Source organism: Poecilia reticulata, linkage group LG23 (assembly GCF_000633615.1).
Source record: "Poecilia reticulata strain Guanapo linkage group LG23, Guppy_female_1.0+MT, whole genome shotgun sequence".
Classification (NCBI taxonomy): Eukaryota; Metazoa; Chordata; class Actinopteri; order Cyprinodontiformes; family Poeciliidae; genus Poecilia; species Poecilia reticulata.
In genome coordinates, this window is record NC_024353.1 from 14,241,508 (window position 1) to 14,268,676 (window position 27,169).

A 27,169-nucleotide genomic window follows, 5' to 3' on the forward strand; every position below is an offset into this window, starting at 1 on the left:
TGTGGATTCAACACATTCGAATTATACAAGTTTTCGTGAACTGTGCGACATGCTATCATCCTACTACTTCCTGTTGTCTTTTTCAACGTTTTCGGGAACACAGCTAGGTCAGCTTTGAGCAGCTGACCTGCAGCCTATACCATTGGTCAGCACAGCATCTTCCCTGTAATTGCTAAAGAAAAGCATCACCATAGCATGATGCCACCTCCTCCATGTGTCACAGCGGAAATGTGGAAAGATTGGTTTCATCCAATCAGACCATTTTCTTCTGTGCTTGCCGTGTCTTCTACATGCCAAAAAGCATGAAAAGTACCAACAAAGATTTAGTAGGTAGGTAGGTTTGACATTGGGTTCAACAGCCTTCACTGGAGTGGTTTATGCTGTATGAATCCTTGCACAAGGCATGAACAAGTTTTTCTTTTTTTGTAAGTTTGTTGAAGTTTTGTGTCAAAACAGCCCCAGTTGAGCTACCCCAGGAGGCTCCGCATGTCTGGATTGGATGCACTTCCTAAATCACTTGCAGCCACTTGCGCCTGCTGTCACGAGTTCACACAACTTTGTCCCGATCAAAGACAGCCGCTGCCGGTGAGAAATTAGTTAGCGGTCATCCGGCACTCCGAGTCCCAGCAAAGACTTCTTAAGTAATGTTTGAAGAGCAGCTGCAGCGGCTTGTTCAAAGAGGTCTGTCAACAGCAGCAGGGACTCTGACTTAAACTGTCTTCCTGTTGATCTTTTCTCCACGCTGGAAGACGATCTCTGCAGAAAGCCACCAATGAAAAAGTTCAATGTTTAAACTTTTTTTCCATGCTTTTTAATTGGTTGTAATTTATGTTTGACTACGCAAAACAAAACCTGGAAACAAGCGCACGTTCTTGTGTTTTTATTTTCACGTGTCTTGTGAAATTCAGTAGATGGGGTTAAGTGTCAGGGCGTCACCAGACAGAAAAAGCTAACCCTTTGTCGTAAAATGGTGCCTAATTGAGGCTCCCTTTATAAACTCATTCATGTCCAATAAATGTTTTGTATGTATCTGTTTAAACACAGAACATAATCTCTCTCTCTGTCTGTTAACACCAAACCAGGCTTTTTGACGCTAGATGACTGCTTGTAGACCGCTAACGTAGACCGCTAACTTTGCTGTCAACATGTAAAACTCTACTTTGAAAAAAACTAACTCAACTTTGCCTGAGATTTCTCTTCAAAATACTCAAGAGTTCATCAAAGACATTTTTTTTGTAGTAAATCTCAGAGATCGTAGAGGAAAGCAACGTAGCAAACAAGCTAGCAATGTACTAGCTTCAGAATGTCACGTTAGCATGCTAGTTTGTTCGTTTGATGGGAAATTTCTTCAGAATTTAGCTGGATGAAATGTAAAGGTGGCCAAAGGTATATGAGTGAATCAGTGTTGAATATTATTTCAATAACCGGGAATAAAAACAAACACTGAACCTGGCTTAATGGAGAACATATAAGCCTGAATACTTTTCCAACCCTTTGAAATGGATTCAAAGGGTCATGAATCCATTTGCATTTTTTTTACATTTCTTGTAATGCTAATGTGATGAAACCTGCGTGCAATACTGTACACACCCATTACCGATGATTGTGTTGCTTTTTGTGTTCTCAAGAACCAACAGAACCAACAGCTGCGTAATGGATACAGGCAGCAGCTGAAAGTGAAATCCAGATTTTAATTTTGAGCGACATTACGCTGATGCAGCATAAAGCCCTCCACGGATCAGCGAAGGTGCCGTCACACGGGCCCGCTTTAATTGAATTAACTGGGGTTTTAGACAACAGGGTGTCCGAAGCCACGTGCAACGTTCACGTTACACACTGGCAGTTTGTCTAAGGAGCAGCAACTGGCAGTGAAATTCAATTCTCTGTGTGGCAGCTACATTTAGACCAGGAAACACGGGGTGAGCGGTTCAGCGGCTGTAAAGGATTGAAAGGCTGGAGACTGACTGAGTGGGAGCCACTTAAACAGGTCATTATCGTGACCCCACAGAGCCACAGGGTCCTGCCATTCATCTGCTGCTGCGGGGGAAAAAAACAGAAACCACACAAGACGCTGGGCGGGTTTAGTTGTTTTTTTTTTTTTTTTAGTTTTGTTTGTTTTTTTAATGGAATGTATCTTTTCGAGGTATGAAAATAAATCTCCGTGGAAATAAGAAATTGGACAGTGGTTCCTAACAGTGCGGAATGATGAAAACAGGAAGGCATGTCGGGGAAGCATCGCGCCGGCCGCGTCAGATAAAGGGCACGGCTCTGGCCCTGTGTGGAAGATGACAGCAACACAGAGGCATGTGCTGGATTAACTGCAGTACGCTGGCGAGTGGTGGGAGACCCGCCCAGGAAAGAGGAAACATCATGAGCCACAGTGAGATAAAATACGTCCTGGTGGAACACAAGACATTTCTGAAGCCTCTGGTTGACATGTGGCACTGACTGTTGCTCTGCACCGCCACCTTTATATGTATTAATACGTTTACTTCCTCATAAAAACTCTCCCATGCCTTCAATCTGTTGAGCACAGAAGTGATTTTCTTTCCAAACATTCAAAAACTGAGCTGCAACAGAGACTGATTTGGGTAGTTGTGTCCTTCTTTTTGCAATTACTAAAATGTAAAGTTTGTTTCAAATGGTTGCTGTTCTGTTATTCGAGTCATACAAAAGCTGTCTGGATCTAATTATAAGTAATGAATAAGGATTAGCTGTCCCTCTTCAGTAAATTGCTACAAATCAGCATGAGACAACTTGAAACAGAGACGGTGTAAAGAGGTTAAATTATGGGGATCAGGAAAACTTTTTCCTGTTGTGACCATCAATGTTATCAAATGACTTTGTCATCTTGTATTATGATGGTGTTATTTATGATCCTAGGATCCTGTCACGCCAGGAGTTGTATCAACAGTAGTTGGCACACCAATTTAAGGAATTGACACCAAATAGTTGGCAAGCTGAATATTGGCTGGCTAGGAATCACTTTTGCTTTATTTTAAAATGGTTCTACAAATGCATTCCAGGTTTGTGTTCAAAACCAAGTGAGATTTGCCCATTGCTGTGTTCGTTAAGGCTAATAGCATTGCTAGGCAGGAAATTGCAATCCAAGCTAATAGCTTTTAGCTTAGTATTTGGTCAAATAAGCAATAGTAACACTGTCAAAAACAGCTTGTTTGACAATACAGATTGTCGCACTATTTACGGACTGCTATTGGTAAGCTAACAAAGCAAAAGAAATTTCCAACTTCAGCATTCAAACCGAACTAAGCTAACAAAGTAAGCTAACAAAGCCAATCACTCAGATGCTAACGTATTTCAACAAATTCCTAGTTTCTGTAGCTGAGAAAAAGAGCTTTGGCTAAATCTCCTAATCAGAGGAGCCTCAAGTCATGATAACAATTTTGTTGATTGTGACAATTCTGGTGTCTAACTAAGTTTAATGTAATGTTATGTGTCCACTAAGATTTAATCCAAGCATTGAAACGGTCTCTGAAGCAGCTCAGTTTCTGAAATAGTCACCTTAACCCTATTGTCCAAGGTTAAAAAGTCAGAGTACACCCATCATTTAAGAACATATCAACAGCTTTCCCTTCAATTCACAAATGTAGCAAAATAAAGTTGCGGAAAGCAACCAAAGCACCCAATGGAAACACTAAAATACACCGTTGAAATCAAGCATATAAAACCAACCGTCAATCCGCAGAGCGCAATCATTTTCTTGATCTGTACATGTTTAGTGAAGTGAGAGGAATACTGCGCAACAAGAGAAATGTATCAAATGAGTCTTTGGCTCTGTTAGAAAATAAAACCAGAAGCATTGAGGCATCTTCTCCATAACGAGCTGGTTCAACTAACGTTCCACCCCAGGGAACGTCGAGAGAACGTTCCCTAAAAGCTACAGGAAGGACCGGCGTGTCACCGGGCCAGCCTTTCCTCATCATCGTCTCTTGAAAGTTTCAGGCTCCGTAACCTTTAGGGAACATCACCAAACGTTCCCCTCGAGGTTCCAGTTCGTTAGATAGTCCAAGTCGACCGAATGCTTACCTCCAGTGACTCTCACACTTGACATTCAGACAACTTCTTTTTTTTATATATATATATAAAAAAATATATACACATCTAATAAATAAGGGACAAAACCCATTGCACGGTAGAATACAGATGTTTTCTCACATGCTTTTAGTCCATCAGTCTTTTGTGAAGCAAGTCTCTGTACTGAAAAGAGGAGTGAGGGCTGGGGGGGGGGAGGGCTGGTATGTGGAGACCACATCATGAATTGGGGTGTGGGGTGTTCAGTTCTCCTGGAGAATGGAGCTTGGTGAAGCAGCAGCAGGGSGAGATGAAGCCTGGGTTCATTGTCTTCCTCGGCTGAGTGTCAAATTCACCTGCGGATAAGAATCAATTAGACCAGTGTTTTTCAACCTTTTTGGAGCCAAGGTACATTGTTTTAATTGAAAAAATCACGAGGCACACCACCAACCAAAAATGGAAACAAAGATACTCTGTAGCCGCCTATATTACATATATAGTCATTCTTATCAAAGTGTCTTGAATAGGAATCAAATAAACACAAAAAATTTATTTTTATCGTATTTTACATTTCTTATTTCAAATTGCACTTAACATGTCCACTTCAAAAATACACCTGAACAGAGACACAACACTGTCGTGTGTATTTGCAGAAAATCAATTCGTTTTCAAAAAATCTTTTAAGACCAATTACCGTATTTTCCGGACTATGAGCGCACCATACTATAAACCGTACCTTCAATTTTTTTTTAACCCCCTCATCCCCCCGGAAACTTACATATATCAGCCGCACCGGGCTACAGGCCGCTGGTCATAGACATTAACGTATATGATGTCCATGTCGCTGGTATCTCTGCCGCTCTCGGTTTCCCATAAGGACCTAGCAGAGGGCAGCATCCTAATAACTGCTGGATATATTAAGGACAGTGTTCTCTGTCTCCAAATCCGGTTTTGTTCCCGCCGAGTTTACGTGCAGCGGTTTTATTTCCCTCCTGTACTGCCAGATCGATTCTCCTCAATTTAGAAGCTGCATCATAGGAGTTTGAAAACATTTCTCCGTCGTGCCTGCTGCTAACATGTGCTTGTTCTAAATGAAAATTAGCGTGTTCTCAACAAAATTCAAAATTGGAAATTGGATTTCCAATTTTGACTTCCAATGATTCACTTCCTGCTAAAGAGCCCCCTGGTGGTTGAAGAAAAATCCACAGAAAAGCCGCATGTTCAAAGTGTAGGAAAAAAGTAGCAGTTTATAATCCGGAAAATACGGTACACTAGTGTGCTGCGGCACAGTGGTTGAAAAACACTGAATTAGACTGACTGTGGTTAACACAGAGAGGCAGAGGAAAGGTAAAACCCGACTCTGGGCACAACAATAGAACTGTTTTTACAGCTATAGAGCAAAGGTAAGCATAATTACAAAATCCATAGACCTAATGCCCATTAGGTCTGTGGTCTCCTCTGATCTCACTAGAGGAGTTCAGGCAAAGGCTACTGTGAAACTACAAAACTTATTGGCAACAGTTGTGTCTGATATGGTTTTCTGCATAAAAAACCACCTAGTTTCCTTAACTCTAGGTGGTTTTACAGAGGAGTCACACCTCATCAGGAGCACTGATATCTCCAGCAGGGGTCAAAGGATGCAACTGTTGGCATGCTCATTGGCATGCCCATGGGTCAGCAGGGAAACAACGGCAATCAGCCCTAGCAATGTGTCTCATAGGAATGTGAAGATTTTACACTTTTTCTGCTTTAAATAGCCAAAATCAACAGAAATATTGTGCCCATCTGATCAGTTGCTAGCTAGCATTCCACCGCACGTAGTGCTTATTTATGTTTAAAAAAACCAACAAAATATGTCAAGAAGTAAGGAAGCTACATTGTGGAGCTTTACTTCAAAAACTCTAAAGTTTAAATACTTTGCGTATTAGCATTTCTAGTCAGTGAGAATTGGCGCCCCCATGTGGTGTATATAGTTTTTAAGAAGAGCCTTTAGCGCCAACAGGCTAACACCTTGTTTTGCTGTCAATTGTACTTTATGGAGAATGAGGCAACTTTTAAACTTGTACTATTGTTGTTTAAACAGGATGTTTGGGGGAAATTGTTAATTCTAATTAAAATTTTTAAAACAATGAAAAATTTATGAACATCGAATTATACCATAAGGGGGGGAAATAATTTTATAGTGATGTCATTGGAGTCATCTAAAAACAGATCCACAAGGTGCTGCTGTGCTAGCTGTTGGGGGCTTGAATCAACTCCAACCCAGGCCCCCCTTTAACTTTGGGTCGGCCCTGTTTGAAAAACTAAATTGGGCTGATGTGGCACTTGAATATACTTCCTGTCACCAGTTTTGTTTTTTTTTTAAAATAGTTGACACAATTGATTTATATTTTTATGGGTGCACACACATTCAAGTTGTGTCAGAAGCTCACAAATCAGCTGCTGCCACAGAAAAGCCACGTGTGTGGAAATCTGAGTGGAGCAGCGAGAGCCGCACTACATCATGGTGCAAATTTGGAAGTTATTCTACGCAGCAACACCTCAGAAGCTCCCGCGTTTTAAATTACTAACTTGGCCCACTGCACTTTTTAACTTGCAAGCCGTTTCAATGAATATCTTTTAGACTTTGTGATTCTTAACAAGTATTAAATTGAGTCCAAACGCCTTTATTGTAATTTATAGTATGCCATGCCTGCTTTTTCTTTTCTTTCTCCTTCCCCCCGGATCCTTCTCCCATTGTCTTACCGCTGAAGGCGCGCCGGTGTGTGCGGGGCTCTCCGCGGGTCACGCCACGCTCGGGGAGCTCCGGACGGTCTTCTGCCCGGGCATCTGCACGACGAGCAGCTGCTGCTTCTGCCGGGTGGACTTGACGGCCAGGATCGCCTGCCGGTTCTTGTACTGGACCATCTGCAAGGTGATCTCCGCGTTCCAGCCCTCGTCCTGCGGGCACCTGAAGTCGATCTCCTTCCCCTCCGTCATGACAACGGTGAAGTAGACGTACTTGCCTTTCCGCTCCACGCAGTCCACTGTCTTCATGTTGGCGAAGTGAAGCTCCTTGACTTTGCCCGTGTCTCCGCCGCCGCCGCCTCCTCCGTGCTGCTGCTGCTGCTGCGGGTGATCGTGCTGCTTGGGCGGCAGCAGCAGCACGCCGTCCTCGGTCAGGACGCAGTGCTTCTTCTTCCAAAGCTGCAGCAGCCCGTCGCTCCGCTTCTCCAGCAGACCCTCCTTGTACACCTTCCTCCCGTTTTCCAGCATGTTCGGCCGACCGCTGCGGACCTCCAGCCTGATGGACGCACGGACGCTGCTTGATCGATGGCGCTCTATCCCGGAGAGGCTGCGGGCATGGGATGCAGCTGTGGCTGCTGGATGTGGAGGAAGCGCCTGACTAGCAGTCTGCCTGCCGGTCACTGTTTGTGGAGCGGCTTTTGGGGGCGGGAGGGGTCTGGAGAAGTGCACCGCCCCCCTGAGTAGAGTAAAACCCCCCGAGACCATGGAAGCCCGGTCATCAAGACTCCCCTTTATACTATACAGCGAGACCTCCATCTTCACTCCCCTGAGATTTTTTTTTTTTTTTGCTTGCCTTTTTAAAGTTTGCAGGAGAACATCTACTTTTTACTACAAATTTGAATCCTTGAGGCTGTTTTTACATCCATCCGTTACTAACTGGTTCTAATCTGCATTACTTCCACGATGTCGCATTAATTATATCACTGCTGCGGATCGTCTTTTCCTACTGTATATTTCTTGGTTGATGTGTTAGTGGTCATATTCCATTTCCAGTGCAAACCCCGTAAGAGTTCATGAAGTGCCATGTGTTTAAAATAAAGCACCACAGCGCCCTCTGGCGGAACTTGACGCGAAAAAAATAAACGTCCACGGAACCCTTTCTTAAGGTTATATATTTTTTAAATATTTACTGCAATTTTTCTCAAACCTCGAAACAAAGTAATGTATGGAACTATGAGGGACCGTACAACAAGAATAGTTTTGGTTTAAAATGTTTATTTTGTGAAAGAAAAAGTTCTAAATATTTTAATGTTTTTAATATGTGGCTTCCAGTTTAGTTTACATTTGTGTCATCTGCAAATACAAAAAATAAAAACGTCAAAACTTTGGAGTTCATTATCATATAATATTAATAAATTAGGACCCAGGAAGGAACCTTGAAGGACTCCACAACTGATTTAGAGCAACTTTGATTAAAGATGAATTTGTTTTTTTAACCTGTTGGTACTGATCTTCCAGATAGCAAACGGTGCTTTAGCTCCACGTGGTTTCTGTAGTAAATATTCTATTAAATTTCTCTACCATTGTTGAAAATTGAAGATGCAAATAAACTGGTCTTTATCTGGGAAATGGGTGCCTGTCAGAACATTTTTCATTCATTTCTTTGTCGAGACAAATTTCAGACAATTCAATTAGATTTTTTTGACATTCCTATGAAAACGTCGGTTCATTTTCCTGAGCTGTTAAGCAAAGTGTTTTTGTCTGCTCCAGAAAACTTTGCATTGCACCATCTCCTGGTATAAAAGGTGGCACCGGATTAACAGCAGCTATCACATTTCTTTCCATGAGACAGGATATATATTAGAGCGTTAGCTTTAATCAGTTCATATCAAACTTTTCCATGGAGGGTACAAAACGTCCTGAAGGAGGAGTCGCCATTTTGTACCCAAATTAAGTTCAGTATAAATGAGATGAGATGACCAGGACCTGGAGTGGATGATTCACAGCCACTGTGGTTGTACTCATCTCATCATGGTTTAAAATAACTTTTTATAATTTGCTAAAAATGCTGTGGATTCTTGACCTGACCCAGAGCTTAAAGCACCCAATTATTTCCAGGAGAAATGGAGGGAGCGCACCATTCTAGATCTTCCTGTGAGAAACAAACCTGCTCCATCCACTTCCCCATTTCCTTTGTTTTGGGAGACCGCTGATTGACCAAGCCGTGCCATGTTAAATTGATCTCATCGTCCAAAATCAGAATCGGCAGGTCAGGTTTTTAAAAGATCGGCCAGAAAACCATTGGTGTACCTAATACAGACGTGAGTAAAGGAGTTTAAAGATTCTCGTTTTTCTGCTTTACCATATTTGAAAGCTGGAGCAGATGGGCCTTAAGAAATGGGGTCAAATGGATCCCATAAGATTTTTACCCTGTGTGCAGTTTAGCAGTCACCTCAAACATGCGTGAGCCTTTACAAGGCTTGTTTTTAGTGTGGTTTCAAAAACAGTCTCACCGACAGTCTGACGGGACAACTCCCCCCCTTGCTTCTACGTTGTCCGACAGACATCTGCCGTGCTCCTCGTATTGTGCGAGGGTTAATTTTAAAGTCAGTTTTTGTTGAACCTACAGAAAAGACTCAAGTTTGTATGCTTAAGCATCTCGACTAAGGCTGCTCCATTTCAAAATCCATAGGAGAAATCAACTTGTGATTTCTAAATATCCCCTTTGTCATTTATGACTGCAACAAACTGTTCTCAAGAAAAAAAACAAAAAACAAGAAAGATGTTTAACCAATTTATTCAGGAACATACACGTACAGGTATTGAGTACATTAGTATTTTTGTAGCATAGCATTTCGCCTTGACAACAGCTGCTCAGGAGTGACCATACAGAGGCCCAGTCGCATCTTCTCTCAATGAATATGATGTGAATGCTCCCTGCAGAATAAGAGATACCCCCGGCTTTCCACAGAGGACACGGTAAGGTCCAACACAACCAACATCTAAAGACACCAGGAGGGTGGCAGGCTAGGATTCCTCTTCATAGTCCCTTCTTGGCTTTAAGTATTGCTCTGACGTACTCTCTGTGGCATTCTTGGTAGGAGAAAATAAAAAAAAAAAGGAAGAAGGTGGAAGCAGGGATGGAGGAAGGTCATTGGCCAAAACGATGACCGTGTGATTTCCCCCCCTTTCACAGTGAATTAAATAAATGTACAAAGGACTTCAACCGCTGGGCTTTAGTCTGGACAAGTTGGCGACACAAGAGGTCAGGGTGATAAACGGGGGACAGTAGTAAGGGAAGGTGACTCCGACACTTTTTGCTCATCCCCTGTGCTACATCTGCCCAAAGATTTGATAAAGCTTCTGAAAATGTGCCTCTTTCTGTAGGAAAGGAAATGCACTTAAAAACCAGAGAGCAACAACTTCTGCTCTCCAGAGCGTCGTTACCTGTCCATCGTCCCCTCTGGTCCTTTTAGACAGAGAGTGACAAAGTGCTGCTTACAAGGAATACTCTGCTACTGATGAGACGCGACACCACTGGTACACCACACACTAGTACAAAGTGCAATAGAATAGACGACAGCCACGCCACAGCGAGCCTAAGAAAAGCCTTATCACGAGGTTACGGGACTGGTTGCCAAGTCCTTATTCAACAGAAATCCCTGGAATGTTCGAGAGACTCTACCGGGCTTGTGCCTAGTCCTAGGAGCAAGGAGGTCGGCACAAGCAGTGGGGTTTTGATCTATTTTAACAGTCCGTCCAGTTGAACAGCGGCAGACCAAGAGGTTTGTCGTTGAGCCAGTCTGCTTACTGGAATGTATCGAGAGGGAAAGCCTTGAGGATGAGCCGCTTCCGGTAGGCGGACACAACTTTGGTGTCCGTTTTGGGGAGAGAAAGTAAAAGGCGGACAAACGGGAATGAACACCCAAGTTGCAGGTCCTATGTTTGATGTTGGCAATGCTACAGTGCTAGTTCAAGTGCGTTCAAGGCGCCTTTAATAATTAAAAAAAAAAAAAACAGAACACCTAGGACAGCCAGAACCAACCAACCTGGACATTGGTGGGAAGGAAGGGGCAACAATAGGAAGGGGTCAGGGGTGGCGTGAATTGATGTCACTATGTTGCAGTCTAAACCACAGCTGTTGTCTAGGAGCAAACACATCCAAAAAACTTCACAAGAACCCAAACTAGTTTAGCAGTGAAGAAACAAGGTCATGCTGTTTGAGGGCGACATTTTCCTGTCGTCTAGCTATTGTACAGAGGAGGACGAGGAGGAAACGGGTCTAGTAAAATATCATGTATATTGAGCCAAACAGCTCGCAGTATATTACCACTGGTTTCGTAACAAAAATCTGGAAACTTTTTCTTCAAATTCCCTACCAAGAAAAATACAAAACATTATAAGGCGATAAGTAACTATTTTTTTTTTAATTTGTATGTTTTTTTGTTTGTTTTTTTTTTTCCTTTTGTACTTTTTAAATTTTATTTTATTTGAGAAGCCAGTGCAGTGCAGTTGATCCTCATCGCAGCCAGGCAAGGACTCACTGTTGCCTGCACTCAGCTGGGGGGGTTCCGTCCTTCTGTAACAAATCACAACAGGGTGGGGTGTCAACACCAAACCTCCGTACGTGGTACAGTAAGACAGCCTACACATGAAGCCACGGTCAACAAGCAGCCTGAAGCTGTAGAGGTCACACAGCCTGACGGAAGGTCACGGTGAGCAGCGTCTATTTGGCTTGTAAGAACTCGATGCCCTGATTCAGGGCTTTTCAGACCAATGAGGACACTCAGTAAAACGACTATATTTGTGACTAAAGTTCTTCAGTTATATAATGGAAATGTCCCCAATGGGTTTTTTTTCTGCGACTATCACAAAGTTTTGATTCTTTTCATCCAAATGGTTGGGTATCATTACAAGTCTACTCTTTACAAGGTTCTAAACTTAAACTATCCGGACCAAGTCCCATCTCACAAGGTCCTCAATCAGATTGAGGTCTGGACTTTGACTGGGCCACTGCATTACTTTATTCTTTTCAGTCATTCTGCTGTGTTCAGCATCTCTAGCACTAGAAAGGTATTCATGTCCGGTCTGGTGGCTGAGGAGCATCAACTCAGGACTTCTAGCCTCCTAAATCCTTTGGAGGCAAAACAAGTCCAGATCATCACTCCTCTACTGCTGTGCTTGACATCTGGTATGATGCCGCCAACATGCAGTGTTTGGTTTGGACCCTGGTCACTTGGCCTCTTCCTCAGTCTGTACAATGGTATTAAAAGAAGCAGCCTGCCCGTTTTACAATTTTAAAGCCCCTAAAATTTCTTTGATGAGCTTCATTTTTAATCAGATTTTCCATCATGACTTCATCCACAGAAAAGTGCAGAATCTGCATTTTTTTTTTTTTTTACTACTAGGCACATTTAAAACCTAAGAGCAGATTCTTCTCATTTCGGATAAAAATACAGAAAATATGTTTTTACAACTCAAATCAGATTAACTACAACTGAGAGGTAAAAACAAACCTTCAATTATGCTTGTAGCTTATTTTGTCAATGTGAGGCAGCAACAGAAACTAAACTTCAAATCCTTTTCACATCTCAGGATACAGAAACCAGGAATTCCCAAACAGAACTAGTGTCCCGTCACACTTTGGTTTGGGTGTCTCTGCAATCAGCTCTGATAGCAATCCAATAAAAAAATATATATTTCTTTTAAAGCTCTTTATAGAAAGCACATGATTACTGCTGACTAACATCCAATTCTCAGGTTAACATCTTAAGGTGACCTGAAATGACTTGGCCATCATGTCTGACATTAAAGCAGATTAGCATGTAGCATAAGACAACAAATGACATGTTAATGGGCAGTAAGACACCAAATACTTTGCTGTCACATTTATTGGCACCCCTGGTTGAGATGTGTGTAAAGCGTTCAAATTAAACTTCAGTAGCAGAAGCACCATCTCACTCTGCAGGTTTCGGCAAGTCAAGTTTAAGACTTCAATAAAGCCTTGAATGAAACTCAAGACAAAAAAAATAAATAAATATAGGAGATGGTTAACAGATCCTTCTCCATTGCTCTGTGCTGGAAACAAAAGTAAACCAGTGACAAAAGCAAACGTTAGTTAGCTGCAGATAAATTTGGATTTATCAAAACAAGCTAGCTTAGTTAGCAAGGATAAATCAGGAGCTAGTTAGAAGCAACTTCATCCGCCTCACGTTACAGAATGCAATGAAGATGTCTGCATGTCCCTCCAAACTTTAAGACCAATGCAAATTTTTATTTTTAAACATTTTTTGATTAATTTTAGATACTCAAGTCTTAGAATACACCTTCTCCAACTTGAGAAAATTTATTTTTACTGCATGCCTGGTTTGTGGATAAGAGTCATGGCAGGTTTATTTTGTGTTGGTTTGATCGTGATCCTGGTAGAAGACCCAGTGATGATCCATTAATGTGCGTTTATGGTCGGAGGCCACCAGATTTTTGTTAATCATATTTTGACTAGTTCACGATGCCAAGCAGTCTCAACAAGGTTAAAAAGACAAATGACAAAATACAAATTTAAAAAAAGTATTGGGCACAAAGTGTTGGGCAGCTTCGACCCTTAAAGCCAGAGTTTCCTCAATTTTTTCAGTGAGATGACACTACTGCAATAAAACACTTATTTCCAGGTTTGTTTTTGCTGCACATCTTTCATGGGTACCAACAAAATGGAATTGGCAGTCGCCTACAGCCTTTCTGGGTGTTTGTGGAAACCAGAATTTCACCACAGCAGGAACAAAAATAAGCAAACAGGAGAGGGCTGGACAAGATTCAATACACAGAAATGGTAACAGGTGCAAATACTGATCTCATGGGTTAAACTAAAAAAATCAAAAAAACTTAAATCCAACAACAAACTGGTGGATTAGTATAAGTGCAGGACGGCGGCGGAGGAGGAAGAGGAGGAGAGGGAGGGGAGTGCAGAGAGACGGCGGATGGAAACCAAAAGAAGGAAAGCCAAACTTAAAAAATAAAAAAATAAATGAATCAAAGTGGCAGGATGGGGGGGGGGGGGGGGGGGGGGGTTGATGGTAGTAAGCTGACAAATCGCAAGCTGTACCTACCAGGATAGGGTTATTTGTCTATAGTCACCATTTAAACCTAGTGAGGAAAAATTTAAAGAGTAGCTGACAAAAGATGCAAGTGACTGAAGATGAAGAAACATTAATGAACAGGAAACAAACCTAAAGCACAACCAGCAGAATACAGAATGTCAAAAGACCTTGGAGCTCAGGAGGAAGCAGAAATAAGAGCTACAGAAAACGGATCAGAGCCGTGAAGCAGCCCTACAAACTACCTGCTACCTGCATGGAGCTACACCAGTCATTGGTTTGTTTCAACAATTAAAACTATATAAAACCCAGAATTCAGTTTCTTAGAAAAATAAGCAGTTCACATCACTGCTAAGTTTTGATGGGAAGATGAGTGGAAGGAAAAAGTGTGGTAGAAAATGTGAGAAAGGGATGAACGTTTTAATTTTTCCCCAGGTACTGGATCTCAAGGAGAACTGCTGTTTCAAGGTCTGCTCAAAAAAACACACAAAGTCCAAGTCAATAATTATAAGGAATATAGGGGGCGCCAGACTGAACAGCAAAGATGAACTGGTGGTTGCTTTCAAAGCAGGCTAGACTTTCAGAACATCTCAAGTTCATCTCAAAGCTGTGGCACAAAATAAATTAATCTGTGGCACATTGATTCAGTAACTGATGCAACCAATCGCTGCGTGCGGATTGGTCACACTTTTAATCAGGCTTCTCTTATTGGCTGCTTTTCTGTGATTCTAATTTTCTAACAAACTGAATTTTGGGGTTTCATTAGCTGTGAGCTATGATCATCAGTATTATATAAAATCGTAAAATGACATAAAATCAGAATAATTACATAAACAAGACAGCACTTCCTAAACAGGACAATATGGTAATTAAAAATGAACTGTATAAGAATTTTGGATATGAAAATACTATAACATTGTAAGTGTTCAACATTATGTAAAAAAAAAAGAAAATAAATCAACTAAAGCACTCACAGGACTAATCACTTCCTGTTTAAAAGGAGAGTAGTTGTGTTATTTTTATCATTTTAGTTTCGGCATGCAGCATTCAATTTTAAGCGACTGTTAAAAGATGAAATGCAGAGGAAGAAAGAAAAAAAATAAATTGTTTATATTCCTGTCTTTCATGGGGAAACCACAGATAAAGTGGCTGTGAATCAGCTGAATTTGACAGAGTGTATTCTGTATGCTGAGATCTGAAAAGTGTTGGGAGGACAGCTGTTCTCCTGCTGCGGCTCAGGACCCCCAAGAACGTGAAAAGTGCACTGCAGAGAGATCGGGTGTAGCGCTAACGTTAGCTGCAGCTAGCCTTCTGCCTGGAGCGTCCTGAGCTGACAGCAGGGAACTGCTGAGCAAGGTCTTTTCTCAGGACACCAGAGATCTTTAGAGGAAGTCATCACAGCGTGTTCTCGCCAGCTCACCTTGGGGTCGTAGTCGGGGTCGTTCTCCTCGTCGGCCTCCTCCTCGCCTTCCTGATTGGAGAGAAGCAGCTTTACGTGAGCAACTCTGCTTCAACGCTCGCCTCATTTCAGCTCTTTAAAGCCATGTTTACCTCATCGTCTGCTTCTTCACCCTCTTCATCGTACTGGAACAGGAGAGGAAAGAAGAAGAAATGCTTTAGATTTAGAGCCTTGAAGCCACAATGAAGCAAAAAATATGTTACCGTGATCAAGAGTAAAGGCTGGGTGATGAATTGAAAAATTTGATTTCTTTTTTTTTTTTCCCACTATGCACTTGTGGGGTTTTCTATAGTTCAGAGTGATGCGAGTGCAGCCATGGCGGCCATCTTGTGTTTTTGATTTCAGGTCAGCTCTGAAAGTTAAGGACAGACTGTGTCTTTATTTTTTAATTACCAGAGTCATGCAACAATAAAGTCAAAATAAAAGAATAAAGTCTCAGTGCAAGCAGAATAAAATTGTAATTTTGAGCAAAAAAAAAAAAAAATGCTCACACTTTTCTCATTTTCTTACAAATAAGAAAAGTAAAAATTAAAATGAGGAATGTTGAGCATCTTGTGAAGCTGTACTTTTGTCTAAATTTTACATATAATTCTACAAGACTAGCATTAAATTATCATCAGTAGTAAAACTTTGAAGAACCACATGAATAACAGTTTTTCCTGGTAAAATTGCATCTTTTTTCCTGCCGATTATGACTATTTTATTCTTGTCATTAAAATTCTCACAGCCTGGCCCTGGTACTGTCGTCCAACTCACAGAAGCAATGAATGAAAAAAAAAAAAAAAACGGTTAAATATTTTCTGTCATTTAATTTTAAGAAAAGAAAGCAACCAAAAAAATATATAAACATCTGATCTTGTACAAAAAGAAACAAAAGTGTGAGGTTTTAATTTTTAAGCCATTTGGCCCAGTCCTGTTGGAGAGAACACTCACGTCATCGTCGTCGTCCTCTATGGCCTCGCCGGTGAAGTAGAGCACGGCGCGCGGTACGATGCGCTCCCGGATGAAGTGGCCGATCTCGAAATCTGCCGCCAGGATCGCCTCAGAGTCCTCATCCTGAAGACAAGCGATCAACGTCTCACACTCCAAACAACAGCGTCACAGAAGAAACGACGCGCCGCAACACTTACCAACTCTCCGTTTTCTGGAACTGCAAACAAAACAAAAACAAAAAAAAAGATGCTTGAAGCCACCGGAAACAAAAAACCTTGAGCGAATTTAAAAGCCGTCTCTTACCTTCAGGCGGGGTGAAGAAGTTGAAGAAGGAGTCGTTGGGGACGGTCTTGGTGACGGTCCTCACCGTGCCGCGGCCCTTGTGCTTCTGCTTCTTCTTGATTGTTTTCAACGTGACGTTCTTTCCCTTCGTCCAGTCGATCGTGCATCTTTTGGAAGAAAAAACAAACAAACGGTAAAAAACAAGCATTCTTTGTGAGAATCAAAAGTGGGAGCGACCGCTCACCCAACGCAGCTCATGATCTCCGGCCCGTCGAAGGAGAAGGGGTCACTCTCGTCCGGTTCCGACCTCATCTTGTAGGTTTTCGATAACACTGTGTTTGTGAAGAACTCGTTGGGTTCGAAGTGGAACTCTAATGTGAAGCTCTGAGGAGAGAGAGCACAGATTAAAACAAACAAACATAGCATTTCACTTCCTGGTTTTAACAGTCTAAATAATGCAGACTCACCATTGGCTGTCCCGGATCGGAGAACTTTACTTTAATATCTTGTAAATGTTTTAGAACGGGCTCGTCGTGCTCCTGAAAGAGGAAATAATGCCATTTAATGGACCACCAGGTCTCGGCCAGCAGGTGGCAGCAAACCATTCATATTTGCATGGTTTGCGACTCATTTCCTAATCTGTACCTGCAGCATGTCGCTGAGCAGGTCCACATTTTTGAAAACTGTTAACCAGAACTCTGGGATGCCTTTGGGGTTTTCCTTCTCTTCGTCCTTCTTCTCTTCCTCCAACTTGGCCTTCTCCTTCATCTCATCCTGAACCAGAAGGGGAAAACACGACAGGACAAAGCATTGACAAGCCTTTCGTCTTCATTGATATTTGATGGACAGATGTGATTGGATTGGAGGGAGACAGGAAGCATGCGGTTGTATACGTCACCTGTACCTGCTTACTTACTGTCAGCTCTTCCTCTTCATCGGTCTTCCACTCACATTCTTCGTCTGTGGGCTCATAAGCTGCCGTCACTATCTCACTTCTCTGCAAAAAAAAGAAAAGAAAAAGAAAAGATGAGTCAGAAAGAAGACATTAGCAGGTGTTGGGAGCATAACTAGTTGTAGTCTCAACTACAACTAGTTGAATCTAAACAGGAGGCAAGTTGCAACTTCCAGAGGTAGAACCTTTGAATAATACTCATTTTTACTTTTACACTGCAGCTTTTTCTTATGTCTAGCTCAAAATAGTGCAAAACAAACAAACAAAAAAAAGAAGATGTTTTTGGTTTAATTATAAATAAAAAATGGATAGAGTTAGAGGCATTTATTGATGAAGGAAAACACTTCAGAGGTGGAGGGAGAGAGCAGAGGCTCCCATAGTGGTTCTGGAACTGTTCAGAACCATTTCTCTGTGTTTCCACTGGTACAAACTTTTGTGAAATTGTCCCAAAAACCACAACCAGGTGACTTCTGGACCAGAGGAAAGAAGTGCCTTTGTTGCTCATGGGGAACAGCAGCCAATCATTTTTAACAAATATCAAATCTAAGAATGCCAATGTTGGCTTATAACTAAGGAAACGCAGGTCAAGACTAAGGGTGGATTCACACCAGTCCTGTTCGGTTCGCTTCAATCTAACTCTAGTTCGCTTGGGAAGGTGCGAATGCACAATCGATCCAAGAAAGTAAACTCTGGCCAGCCTAGGAACTTGGTCTCTGTTCAGTTGAAGTGAACTCAGGCGCAGTTCGAATGCACATGTGGATGCAAGCAGGACTGCTCCAAAAAGCAGGAAGCGAACTATAACACAGGGCATTCTGGCAAGTCTCTACTAGAGAAAGAAATCCTACAACTGCTACACCACCTTTTTTTTCCATTTCGTGAAGAAAGTTTCTCTCGTGCCTTCAGAGATTTTCATGTCATTTCAGTAATTCTTGGTGCAGCGCCACCCACAGGCGAGGAGTTGAACAAATTTCTCAAAGGGTTTGTCTCGTTTTACAGTGCAGAGTGAAGGCGAACAGCAGCAGATGAAAATGGAACAAATGTTTGATTTGGTCTCAAATCAAACAGTCTCTCCAGACCCGCGGAACACAAAGTTATGGGTTCAGCAGCGCTATATGTGAAGAGAGAAACCAACTTACTTTGTCAAAGAGGGGCTGGTAGAGGGCCGCGTACTTTCTCTCCAGTTCATGAACTTCTTCGTAGAACTTGGCCTCAATGTGGGCACATTTGACCTGCAGGTTCTTCAAAGCGTTCACGCGTCTCTTTACGACCTTTGGTAAGCTGTGGGGAGCAGAAACGTGGTGTGAGGGGTCAGCTGATGGCTACAGATCCCCACAGAGGAACTTCCTATAGGAACAAAACGGCTTGTAAACAGCAGCTCTAATCTGAAGGTAGACGCACTGAAAGGACGATAAACTAAACCGTTTTATCACTGCTGGACTCCGGAAAGTTATATTTTCACTTGTTATGCAGAAACTGCTGGTTTCTGATGGCATCCGATTTACCAACGCAAAGTAGTGACTTCAAAAAGGAATGATATAAAACGCAACCGAAACCATAAAGAAAATAAATGTCTCCAAGAGTTCAAAAAAAAAAAAAAAACAGTAATCAACCTCATTTAATGTTATTGATTACTAGTTTGTTAGATAATCCAGCCAAAAAGATCAACTTCACCACCATCATTTATCAAGCCAAAAAGAAAATAAAAGTAATCTGCCTGCCAGTAATTTACTCAAACTGCAAATAAGAATTCAGAATAGAAAGTTTTACAGTCATTTTTTATTGAATCATTTATTTTGTTACCTTAATACCTAACATTTTCTGGTGAAATTCTACAGTTTTAATTTAAATAAATAAATTCAGCAATATGGAACAAAGGAGGTCATTCCTCATCTAACAATAAGCTAATGTGTTGCTAACATTTACACTACAACACTGTCAGCTTTTGGGTTTTATGCAACAATCCGCACAAACATTTACTGTAATTGAAGCTGCAGCTCCATCAAATCCACTTGCCGTTTGTGGCTGGAACATGAAAAGAAACGGGGGGGTTGAGGGGGGCTACAACTGCAACCAGGTCTCCAGCTGCTCCATCTACTTCACATGTCACCGTCTAAACCTCCTGAAGCTCCGCCCACCCAGCTGAAAGCTGGAAAGAGCCAGTACAGAAGGGGGCTTCTCTGCTGCACAGCAAATTAAAGTGCCGGCCCGATGCTGGCGAGGGAGTGTGTTTGGTCCCTCAGTGCAGGGATGGGACTGGTGAGTTCACTGGCCACTGCCAAACACTCGACACACTGATCAAAGAGCTGCTGGCTGGGGGTTCAGCTGAGGAGGGGAGCAGCAGGAGGCACAGAGAGAGAGAGGTTTTCCCACAGAACCAAACAGCTGAGCTCAATTAGGCTTAGACAGGGTCGGCTCGACTTTTAGGAAAACCTTGTAGGTGAGGAGAACGGAAGCTGAGCGACGTTCAGCATTTCTGTAACTTGAACGCAAAGAAAACAGGCAAACTGAGGAGTGCACAAACAACAACAACCATAACAGATAATGCTTCATGTTTGAGATTCACTTGTATTTCAGGTGTGATGTATTTAAGTTCTCCCTAGCGTTGACTCCAAGGCTAGAACTGAAGAAATCACAATGACATGTTTTCCTGGTGTCCTTCAACTCTAGTTTTAGGTTTTCATTAGATGCGTTTAGATTATAAATGTGTGCAAAACTTAGTCAATATTCCGCCAATGCCTGAAAAACAATTTCACAGTTGCGGTGTTTCGGTTAAATAAGAAACGCAATTAAAATCACGTGAATGAGTTTGTTTACGTGAAAGTGTCATCATCCTCCTGCCACTTCCTGCTGTCTTCTTTGCATTTCCATCAGTAGTAACATCAAGTTAATTACATGATGGGGGGAGTATTTCCATTGCAGTTTTGCAATACACCAATTTCATTTTTAAAAAAAACCCATCAAGTTCAAAAACTTTATTTTTGTAACTCCAATTTGCAAAATGGTATGTCAGTAGAAATGCAGCTATTGGGGCTGAATTGATTTTTGGTTTTCTAATGCTTTCCACTTGGGGGAAGAAAAAAAAAATCGGAATCTGTTTGATACATCAAAGAATGTCTCTAAGCTTTATAAAAAAAACTGACTGAAAATAGTTGTATTCTTAATTTTTCATGTGTTTGAAAAGGAGAAAAAAAAAAGGGTTTGCATCCAAGCTGCTGATGACAAATCAGAACGACATAACTTGTTCTGATTAGTGCGTCTTCTCTTTGTTCCTTGAGTTTAGTTTTGGCGAAAGCCTCAGTGTGCAAGTAACCGCTCACTCAATTATCCTCTAATTATTATTAATGCGTACCAGAGGAATGCCCTTCACAGCACATTAAAACCAGCTGAGAAACATGGAGGCTTTATGCAACACTGTAAACAATGGAAAATCTTTGAACACATTTTAAAACTAGATTCTGGTTCTTCCTTTATCTCCTGTGATCATCCCAGCATTCATTCTACAACTCTATGCCATCGCACTGTAATGTTTTTTTGCTTGTCATTTTCCTTCTAAAATCATGTAAAGCACTCAAAATTGCCCCGATGCTGAAAATGTCCAACCCACATTTAAGTATTGTAGCTATAAATATATTACTGCTCTTTAGCAGTACACAAAAAGCCAACAAGACAATGCGTCCAGCAAGTTTACAATTTTAGCACCATGACAACCCTACGCACTACTAGAATAAAAAGAAAGGATTTTACGTTGTTTTAGGTCACTCGTTTTTACATGGCAGCTTCGAAAATCTACATATTTTTACATTTAAGCTTCAATTATTTCACATAAATATCTCATTTCTCGCATATCTGATGAGGGAAAGCTACCAAATTTGGATAAGAACACTAAAAAACCCACCTTACTTTTCCTTAATAAATAAATAGATAATACTTCAGATTAGAGTTTAAGGCTCTCCAAAAACAGTCTACTCTACACATTTCTCAGCGTTGGGAAAAGCGGAGTCTCCCACCTTTCCATGTATCCTGATGGGGAGCCGTTGAGGCCATCCAGCCTTTCCTGCAGCGCAGCCAGAATCTGTGGGTTCTGCATCATCTGCACAGTGAGCTGACGAGCTGCAAGCAAACAGATTTAAAGAGAAAAAAATTATACATGCGCCTAATCTGTCGTTTTCTTGAGCACTGCCTGCTGTTGCCATCTTGAGTTCACTCAAAATATGACGTTTTTAACAGGTTCAGGGAAGCTAACGAGATAAAAACATGGTCTGAAAGTGTTGTAGAGTTTTTATCCAGTCAGATAAAATGTGATGCAAATTCACTACAGAACACATTTTAGCAACAAAGTGGCGTCGTCTTCTGATAAGAGCTAGCACAGCTGCTGTGTTCCACACGCTGCTAGCACCTATCAAATCTCAGCCAGCAGGCGTGAAGATTAAAGGAGACGAGGAATCAAATAAACATACGTTTCTCAAGCTGCTCGCTTTCAAACAAAAATGCTTCTTTAGGGGGAAAGAAAACGACAGGAAAAAAAAACGGACAGCTGCTGTTTGGGAGATGATGAAACTGTTCGTCAACACAAGGACTGGCATAGTCTAGAAAACAAAGCTGCTGGTGAAGTTCCTGTCACCTCACTGCTAAAACAACCTGAAAGAGGGACTCTGGAGTGTGTGAGTGTGTGAGAGAGAGGGAGCATTCTAAGCTTGCAGATTACATGCAGAAGCAGTCTGAACTGGACGAGGCAGAAGCAGCGTTTCTCTCCACAGGAAGCAGCGCGTCGGGGGCATCAAAGGAAATGTATGAACATCAGCAGCATCCCAAATAAAGAGGATTAGCGCGTCATGCTAGGTTTAAACAGAAGAACATGACTGCCACGCTGGTATTTATTTATTTWTTTTACACGCCAGTAATTTACTCCCAACATGAGAAGTTGGTTGTTGTGGTTGAAAGCCGACCTTTGCTGTTCTCGTCCTCTCCGGTCTCCTCCTCCTCCACGTCCTCCACGTCCTCCATGTCTGCTGGGTCCATCTCAGCCTGGTCTTTGCTGCTCGAGGGGGGGGGAAGAGACGGCGGTCAGCTAAAGCACACACACTTCACACTCCTGCAGTCCACAGAAACGTCACTGAACACATTTCAGCAGGTAAACTGGGACATAGAGCAGCAGCATCACATGGAGAAACTTATAATTTTAAAGATCGATTTATCGATTATTCTGATTAAATTTGACTTTTTATAATCCCACATACTACAGATCCTTCATTTTCAAACAACTTTTGTATACAATATTAGAAATACATTAAAACATGCAAACAAATAATTAAAATCCTCTTTTTTTTTTTTAATGAGAAAAACATTTCATTGCCCAAAACGCAGCAGCAGCAGCAGCAGCAGCATTCCTTCAGTAGATAAGAAATGGGTGAAGCAGAAACTTCACCACTTGAGTTTTGGCTAAAACACTTATAGACAAAACATGCCTTTTCCATCTTAAATGCAAGTATAGATATTGTTTGTATAGTTTTGGCTTAATTGCTGCTTTGAATACATTGGGTGTTTATTTTATTCCCTCCATCAAATGGCCTTTTGAGTTTGTATACCAACGATTAATCATTACTAAATTAGTCGATTATTCCAATCAAACATTTCAGCCCCAACAAAAACCATTTCATAATTATGTTGATAGTTATTTCAATCGATTAATCTTTGCAGCCCATTCAGAAATAAATGTAGTTATTTCAATCGATTAATCGTTTCAGCCCGAGCGGAAATGATTCCAAAAATAAGTGATAATTTTGTTGCTTAACCTGCAAAGGGAATCATGTTTTTAGCTCCAACACTTTGCTTCAAAAGCGCCGCCACCAGCTGAGCGGCTTAGCCTCTCTGCAGCTCGGGGCGAGAAATAATCAATGGCTGGCTGTCAGGGAGACGGATCCGTCCCCACGGTGACGGCTGACATTCACTGAGCCGCTCTCAGCTCCTGACGAATCGCAGTCACCGTCGCTCAAACGTTAGAAAGAAAATGAAACAGTGATGTGTGGCGGTAGCCAGCAGACCTGGTTGACAACGCTGCCCTCTAGAGGTGACATTATGCAGACCACACCTGAATCGGTGATGTCAGCAGGTGTCAAGTGACCCCAATTAACTCAGGGGGACATTTTGGGAGAAATTTGTCGAGGATAAAACTAAACACATTCAGGCCGAAGGATGCTATAGTCAACCTTTAATTTGGCAAGAAAACTGAGCTTCATAGTTAATCTATCGCTAATATTAGGGAGGTTTCATATATATATATATATATATATATGTGTGTGTGATTTCCCATTCATATGCAATACTTCTAAATTAACTTCATATAGCAGAATTAGTCATTATATATTATATAATTGTGCTACATTTTCGTTGCAGAATATTTTTTGTTTGAGGTGATGCATGTTTCTTTTAATTTGGAACAAAAATAAACGTAAAAACCTTCTGAAAAATAACGGATTAAATAACAGTGATCGACACTTACTTGTCAATGTCTGCCATCTTGATGATACTGGTAAGAGATAAAAGAAAGAAAAAAAAGTCAAGTCTTTTGCCAAAACATTTTATATGCAATAAGGATGGCTACTTATTACATCATTTATTATGGTAAATTTCTTATAAGAATTCTGATTCACAGTTCTCATGATAAATTCCAGTTAATGCCATTTAAAAACCTCCAACACTGTACTGGCACAATTGTTCATTTTATTATTTTTTGCATCTTGTTTGTTCAATGAGGTCAATACGTTTGAAAATATGATTAAATGTAGTTATTGTGTGCATGTCATACTTCTTTTTGTGGCCGATGTCAGAAAGAAGAAGATGGGGATGCTTTATAAGAACTATATTTGTGTTCTTGGGGCTATAATTGCCGAGTCATACAGGTAGCTAAATAAAATGAAGAAGAGTAATAAATAGTTCTTATCAAAAAGTGCAACACTAAATGACAAGCTGGTTGAGAAAATGGTGGTAAACTTGGCCACCAACTGCCGAATTAACTTTGAGGTGGGAAATCTAGCAGATAAAAAAAAAAAAAAGACTTTAAAAAAAATTGGCGTGTTTAGAGGTGTTCAGTGCACCTCTAAACATTTATGACCAGATGCAAACAAACGATTGGAGAATGTACAGATTCGCTGTCCGATGACGCTCACTACAGAAATGTGTCGTTAAAGGATATCTGCATGACAATCAGCGAGTATGAAGAAGATGGCTCGTTCAGGAGGAATAAATGGAATCAGAAGTCACACTGCTTCCCACAGAGAGATTACATGCAATGAAGAGAGCAAAGTCTTTTCTTTCTGTTCAGAGAAACCTGCCTGGAAATGTCTGGAGTCTGTGTGGATGGTGGAGAAACACTCAAGAATCCTCACTTTGTCACTTTAGGTCTACAACAACAGCCTCCAGTGCTAAAAACATAATTAATAAACAGTCAAGTTCCTTCCCACTCAACACAGATGAGTGTTGAGTGGGAACACTCAACACTCATCTGTGTTGAGTGTCTGATCAAATCAGACTTTGATCAGTGAACAATCAAAGTCTGATTGTTCACTGATCAATCAGACTTTGATTGATCAGTGAACAATCAAAGTCTGAGCCCACGTCGTCTGAAGGAAAGTGTAACCAAAAAATTATGTCCAAGTCTCCATTTTTAGTTAATAATCATGTCGGTGTAGGCTGCACCACTAGCATTAGCTTTTATTTAAACCATTACACATTTACTCGTTGCCCACTTGAGCTGGGAAGAATAGATTACCATGCCAGAGACAGAGAACTTGGCCTTCTTCCATCACATAGAGGACATCTTTGTTTTGATCCAGCAGTTTTAACATTCAGACTAAAAAAAAATAAAAATTGCTGCTGCAACAATGCTCTTACAACAAGCACACCACCTTCTGCGTTTAATAAAATCTGTAAATAAAATGTTTCAAGCCTGATTTCAGAGTCCACGTCCCAAGACCTGCGACTGAAGCGAGATGCAGTCACAAGATTTTATTTTAAAGGCGCATTAAAAAAGAAAAAGAAAAGCTGATTGCTCATGTGTATAAAAAAAGGAAGTTGAGAGGAAGGAAAAGGTACAGTAAAAAAGAAGAAAAGGTCTCACAAGCATCTTCAAAAAGACTGTCAAGTCCATTTAAGAGTTTGGAAAAGATTCTCTAGGCTTGGAATCCCACCAAATGCCAATGAATCCGTCTCATGGATAAAAACTTGTGCACTATTGCTGGATGGTTCACTCAGGTTGAATTAAATGTGGCCTTTCATTAGGACAGCAAGGTACAACAGTCTGCAGGGAGAGTGGAGAGGCGTCCTTCCATGTATAACGAGTCAATATAATATGACTTTCCGATTTTGAAATATGAAAATGTTTGCCTCACTATCCCACTTTAATGACATGTGCCCATATGGCATATTAAAAAGTCGTTTTTTAAAGAATTTATTTTAAGCCAATATCTCTATTATCTCTGGTTTAGCATTTTAATCTTGTACAATAAAATAAAAAAATAAAAACATGTTTAGTTAGAAAGATCCATCCATTGATTTATCACCACCTGGTTAATCCAGGATCGGGTCTCCGGGGCAGCAGAGGCCCTCCTGGCCCAGCTCCCCCAGTGGAACCCCGGTGCGTTAGAAATGTATTCAGGGACAGCAACGCGGAGCAGCAGATTACTGGGCCCAACTTTTCTTTTGTAGAGAGCCGTTCTCCTCCTAATCCCGGCCACGACCACGTGTTGCACGCTGAGGTCTGCCAGACCATTAGTCTAAGCCTGGATGGGAGGCTGCGCGTGTGTCAACATTTAGCGTTCATGTAAATAAATTTTAAAAAAAAGTCCCAAAACGCACAAGTCAACCTATAAATGTAGGTCAGTATTTAGCCCCGGTGTGTTACCCGGTGGAACTCCAGCCGGGCCTCCCGCTGCTGCCGCCGAGCAGCTCCACTAATTCAGGCTAGTTAGCTAGCTTCTATGCCGTTAGCTTGATGCGCACCACTCAGTCCGAACAAGTGGGAGGAACATCTCAGTCAGACAGGCAGGCAGGTTGCCCCAGCTACATAATGTGGTCCACTTACTAAGCGTCGCTATGTCCCCGACACCACGTTTTAACCCTTTGTCTTATGCAAGACTCCGGGCGGTCGCCGCGTGCGGTCAGCTCCTAGAGTCCAACCCGCTGCTCCCCACCTGGTGTATTACCGTCCCAAAACATAACGTTAAGTCCGAAAATGCAAGAACCTAAACACGTGTCAACAAATGCTATAAACGTCGAAGCTTATAGCAATTATCCTAACGTGTTGTCATGTTAGAGGAATAACTAGTTAAGATATTCCGGTAAAACAAAGAGACGGAGAACGGTTATTTTATTCCTCTACAGGCGTGTAACGTTATCACATCATGGAGGAGCCCGTCTCAATGGCTGCTGCCGCTATCTCGTTTTGACTAGCATTAGCAAAGCGATAAACGTCTTCCTCGCGTCGTTTTCGCCAGCTGACAAAAAATTGAACTCCGTGGGCAACGCAAAGGTTTGGGGCGTCGGCATCCGAGCCCTTCCCAAGCGCTGTCGCTTACCTTCGCTCTGCGGCCGGAGGATGAACTGGTCTAGCGGCGCTGCGCAGTTAGGTAGTCTGAAGAAAGAGACTCCGCTCCGATGGCGGTAAAAGGGAGAGAGATCCCGCCGCCTGCGCTCATA

General features: G+C 41.6%; 2 protein-coding genes across 6 annotated transcripts; both read right to left on the bottom strand.

Annotated features, from left to right (window-relative positions):
- Positions 1-2,106: 2,106 nt before the first annotated feature.
- On the bottom strand, positions 2,107-8,388 carry phlda1 (pleckstrin homology-like domain, family A, member 1). The gene is made up of 2 exons (XM_008401372.2): positions 6,778-8,388; positions 2,107-4,388 (listed from the first exon to the last, which is right to left on the bottom strand). The coding sequence occupies exon 1, from the start codon at positions 7,573-7,575 to the stop codon at positions 6,817-6,819; it is 759 nt and encodes a 252-aa protein (XP_008399594.1). The 5' UTR covers positions 7,576-8,388; the 3' UTR covers positions 2,107-4,388; positions 6,778-6,816.
- A 1,152-nt stretch (positions 8,389-9,540) lies between these two features.
- nap1l1 (nucleosome assembly protein 1-like 1) lies at positions 9,541-27,162 on the bottom strand. 5 transcript variants are annotated; one of them, XM_008401371.2, is made up of 16 exons: positions 27,049-27,161; positions 23,976-24,002; positions 22,423-22,511; positions 21,484-21,586; positions 18,613-18,754; positions 17,429-17,521; positions 17,170-17,298; positions 16,992-17,063; positions 16,769-16,908; positions 16,546-16,691; positions 16,440-16,459; positions 16,243-16,365; positions 15,402-15,434; positions 15,271-15,321; positions 13,863-13,899; positions 9,541-11,338 (listed from the first exon to the last, which is right to left on the bottom strand). In XM_008401371.2, the coding sequence occupies exons 2-15, from the start codon at positions 23,990-23,992 to the stop codon at positions 13,894-13,896; spliced, it is 1,164 nt and encodes a 387-aa protein (XP_008399593.1). In that variant the 5' UTR covers positions 23,993-24,002; positions 27,049-27,161; the 3' UTR covers positions 9,541-11,338; positions 13,863-13,893. The 5 variants fall into 5 exon arrangements, with proteins under 5 accessions (XP_008399593.1, XP_008399591.1, XP_008399590.1 ...); XM_008401369.2 differs by lacking the exon at positions 13,863-13,899 and having other exon boundaries at positions 17,441-17,521; positions 27,049-27,162; XM_008401368.2 differs by lacking the exon at positions 13,863-13,899 and having other exon boundaries at positions 17,170-17,304; positions 17,441-17,521; positions 27,049-27,162.
- Between the last annotated feature and the right edge of the window lie 7 nt (positions 27,163-27,169).

What these genes read in the sequence shown, in the direction of transcription:
- phlda1 (XM_008401372.2), bottom strand. Translation starts at nt 7,575, where the DNA reads ATGGAGGTCTCGCTGTATAGTATAAAGGGGAGTCTTGATGACCGGGCT.
- nap1l1 (XM_008401366.2), bottom strand. An exon ending in CTTCTTCACCCCGCCTGAAG is followed by an intron (nt 16,460 to 16,545) that starts GTAAGAGACGGC and finishes TTTTGTTTGCAG; the next exon opens with TTCCAGAAAACGGAGAGTTG. An exon ending in TTCCAGAAAACGGAGAGTTG is followed by an intron (nt 16,366 to 16,439) that starts GTAAGTGTTGCG and finishes GCTTGTCTTCAG; the next exon opens with GATGAGGACTCTGAGGCGAT.